The following is a 2,844-nucleotide window of genomic DNA, read 5'->3' on the forward strand; positions in this document are numbered from 1 at the left end:
AATAAAGAGAAGTCTAAGTCTAAGTCTAAGTCTATCCTTGCCTTGTAGAAACATGTTCCCATCTAATCTGGTCCAGGCCACATTTCAGCAGGTGAGACATTCAATATCACACACATCCCTTTCAAACACAAAGGCGTAGCTTTTTTAGAAGTCTTTTTCTGCTTCTGTTTCTATTCCTTGTCAACAGTATCGGACAAGTAGTGAGTACATTTTGAAAGCCAAGCCAACAGTGAGTCAAGCCAAATCAGAACCTACCACGCGGCGAGCACTCATCTACGGTATTCAAGACGATAATGGAACTGACATCCAGAACTTCGCCCTTGACCTGACTCCACCCCCTGATGTGCTCATAAGAATTCGGGAAGGAACAAGTGATGGAATGAATGTGCTTGGAATTGTTATATTTTCAGCCACCATGGGTAAAATGGCATAATTTGTCTCTGAATTCTGTTATGCTCTTATGTAGAATTAATCATTGCAAGTCAAATTTGTGCTGTATATATTCACAGGTATTATGTTGGGAAGGATGGGGCCAAATGGAAGCGCCTTGGTGAACTTCTGCCAGAGCCTGAATGAGGCCGTCCTAAGAATAGTTGCCATCGTTATATGGTAAGTATTCATTAAACGTTTTACTTTAGGAAGCTATAGACAGGTTTCCCTTTTACAAACATAAAGGATGCACATGCAGCAGGAGGGTGTGTGAAGGCATAAATAAGTCCACACATTTTAGGATTTCCTCATAACTTTATTAAAGTTTGAACATAGATCAGTCAAGCCATTACATTTTTCTCTTCTTCCCCTTTTCTAAACCCTATTAACTACCAGTTGCCTCAGCAGCGCCAACTAGCTAAATTGCCCGACACCAAAATCTCAACTGAAACTATAAACCATCAACTGTACAAAATATGGATTTAGTGATGTAGTAAGACACAGATTCCTGCAGAGCCAAAATGAAGCTCAAAGTGGGTGGCTCCCAGTGGCTCCAGCAATTGCCATCTTGGCAGTGTCTGACTTCGTACAGTCAATGCTCGCCTCTTTTGCAAGCAGCCCACCTGTCACTCAAAGCAGGACACCCTTAATTGTGCAAACCGCCCTACCGAATCCCCCACAGTTTTCATTAAGGGGGAACTTTATGGGCTGAAATATGTGCCACCAAAAACTGAGTCAGAATAATTTATATATGTATTTGTATTGAACTTCAATAATTGCATTCAAAAACTGAATTTAAATCACATAATTCATTCAATTGTTTAATTTGAAACATTGCATTCAAAAACTTAATCTGTATAGTATAATTTGAAATCGAATTTATTCATTTGTAACTGAAGTCCAATAAAATTTGATCCTCACTGAAAATTCAGCTCTCTATATATCTTAATTCTTACAATTCAAATTCAGTTCTCACAATTCAATTTCAAGTTACTGTGACAGACATCCAGGTACTTGAAGGATGAAGGAAGAACCATCGAGCGTAGATTGATAGAGTTCAATGGCGCAGATAAACACGACTCCTCTTCGGCCAATCAGCCCCTACGTTTTGGAGCACATAACAGTACCCACCATGAACCGAGGCAGAAGTGCATGCCTTGCCTTGACCCAGAGACTGGCATGAGCCACATGACTACCATGGATTCAGTTGGGACAAATATGGTAATGACAATTTAACATATATATATACACTCTAACAATCTTTTCTTTAACTGTTGTTAATGTTATAGCTGTTTTATTTCGTTTGAAACGTTTCGTTTCATCTGCAAGCAAAACAGAAGATTGTTAGATCGTACATATATGTCAAATTGTCATTACCGTATCCCAGCTCAAGCCCTAATTATTCCTTCAGTTTCAATAGGGCCTTCGCCACTGTCAAAGCTTTGGCCCTAATGATCCAAATGCAGTTTCTGTTGGCACATATTTCAGCCCATAGACCTTTGCTGGTATTTTTTTTACCAGGCTGTAAATAATTAATTCAGCTGTGACGGGCATTTTAACATGCTGGAGATTGACTTCTTTTTGGAGCCTGCCTCAGGTGATCACTCGATTAAGTGCAGTATATGTTTTTTTTAAATTTTTCTTTTGTTGTTAACACTAGTTAATGTAAACAAGATGTCAGATATCAATTAAATAAGGCCATACAAAACTTATGTTTTCAAAATCTTTTTTAAACCTGTGTTAACAGGATTATTTACATAACACAAATTTACTAATACACTTACAATAGCTTATATATGGACATTTTCAGTATTCTTTTTTTTACCAGTCTCTGTCTAAAAATGACAGTTTAGGGGCACCCAGATAGCTCAGTTGATAGAGCGGGTGCCCATATATAGAGGTTTACTCCTCAACGCAGCGGGCCAGGGTTTCACTCCGACCTGCGGCCCTATGCTGCATGTCATTCCCCCTCTCTCTCCCCTTTCACTTCTTCAGCTGTCTTGTCAATAGAGGCCTAAAATAATTCCCCAAAAATTATCTTGGAAAAAAATGACATGTTAAAGTGTATGTGGCACGTCCAAAGTTTTTTTTATTGCGTGCTATTACCTGTTAGCTTTGCAACATGACACATGTTACAATGAAAAATAACTCAGACTTCACAATGTTGCTCTACAAGTGACAGCTGTGTCCCAGAACAAGTTTTCTCATGACTCTGCAGTTGTTGGGTGTATAAGGAATGGACAGGAGGGAGAGTACAGGGCACTGGTGGATGAGTTTGTGGAGTGGTCTGGTAAGAATCACCTGCTGCTGAACGTGGATAAGACCAGAGAGATGGTGATCAACTTCAGGAGGAAGGGAATGGCTCCGCAGCCCCTTTGCATTCTGGGAATTGACGTGGACATGGTGGAGGAGTAC

The 2,844-nt window shown here is 39.8% G+C and overlaps 1 protein-coding gene across 1 annotated transcript in view; it reads left to right on the top strand.

Annotated features, from left to right (window-relative positions):
• The window catches only part of slc1a7b (solute carrier family 1 member 7b), a 158,318-nt gene that overhangs the window by 148,801 nt on the left and 6,673 nt on the right, over positions 1 to 2,844 (top strand). The window contains exons 4-6 of the mRNA XM_032525499.1: positions 49 to 91; positions 188 to 419; positions 510 to 609. Coding sequence (XP_032381390.1) covers positions 49 to 91; positions 188 to 419; positions 510 to 609 — 375 coding nt within the window. The remainder of the gene's footprint in view (positions 1 to 48; positions 92 to 187; positions 420 to 509; positions 610 to 2,844) is intronic.

This window comes from Etheostoma spectabile, chromosome 9 (assembly GCF_008692095.1).
Source record: "Etheostoma spectabile isolate EspeVRDwgs_2016 chromosome 9, UIUC_Espe_1.0, whole genome shotgun sequence".
Classification (NCBI taxonomy): domain Eukaryota; kingdom Metazoa; phylum Chordata; class Actinopteri; order Perciformes; family Percidae; genus Etheostoma; species Etheostoma spectabile.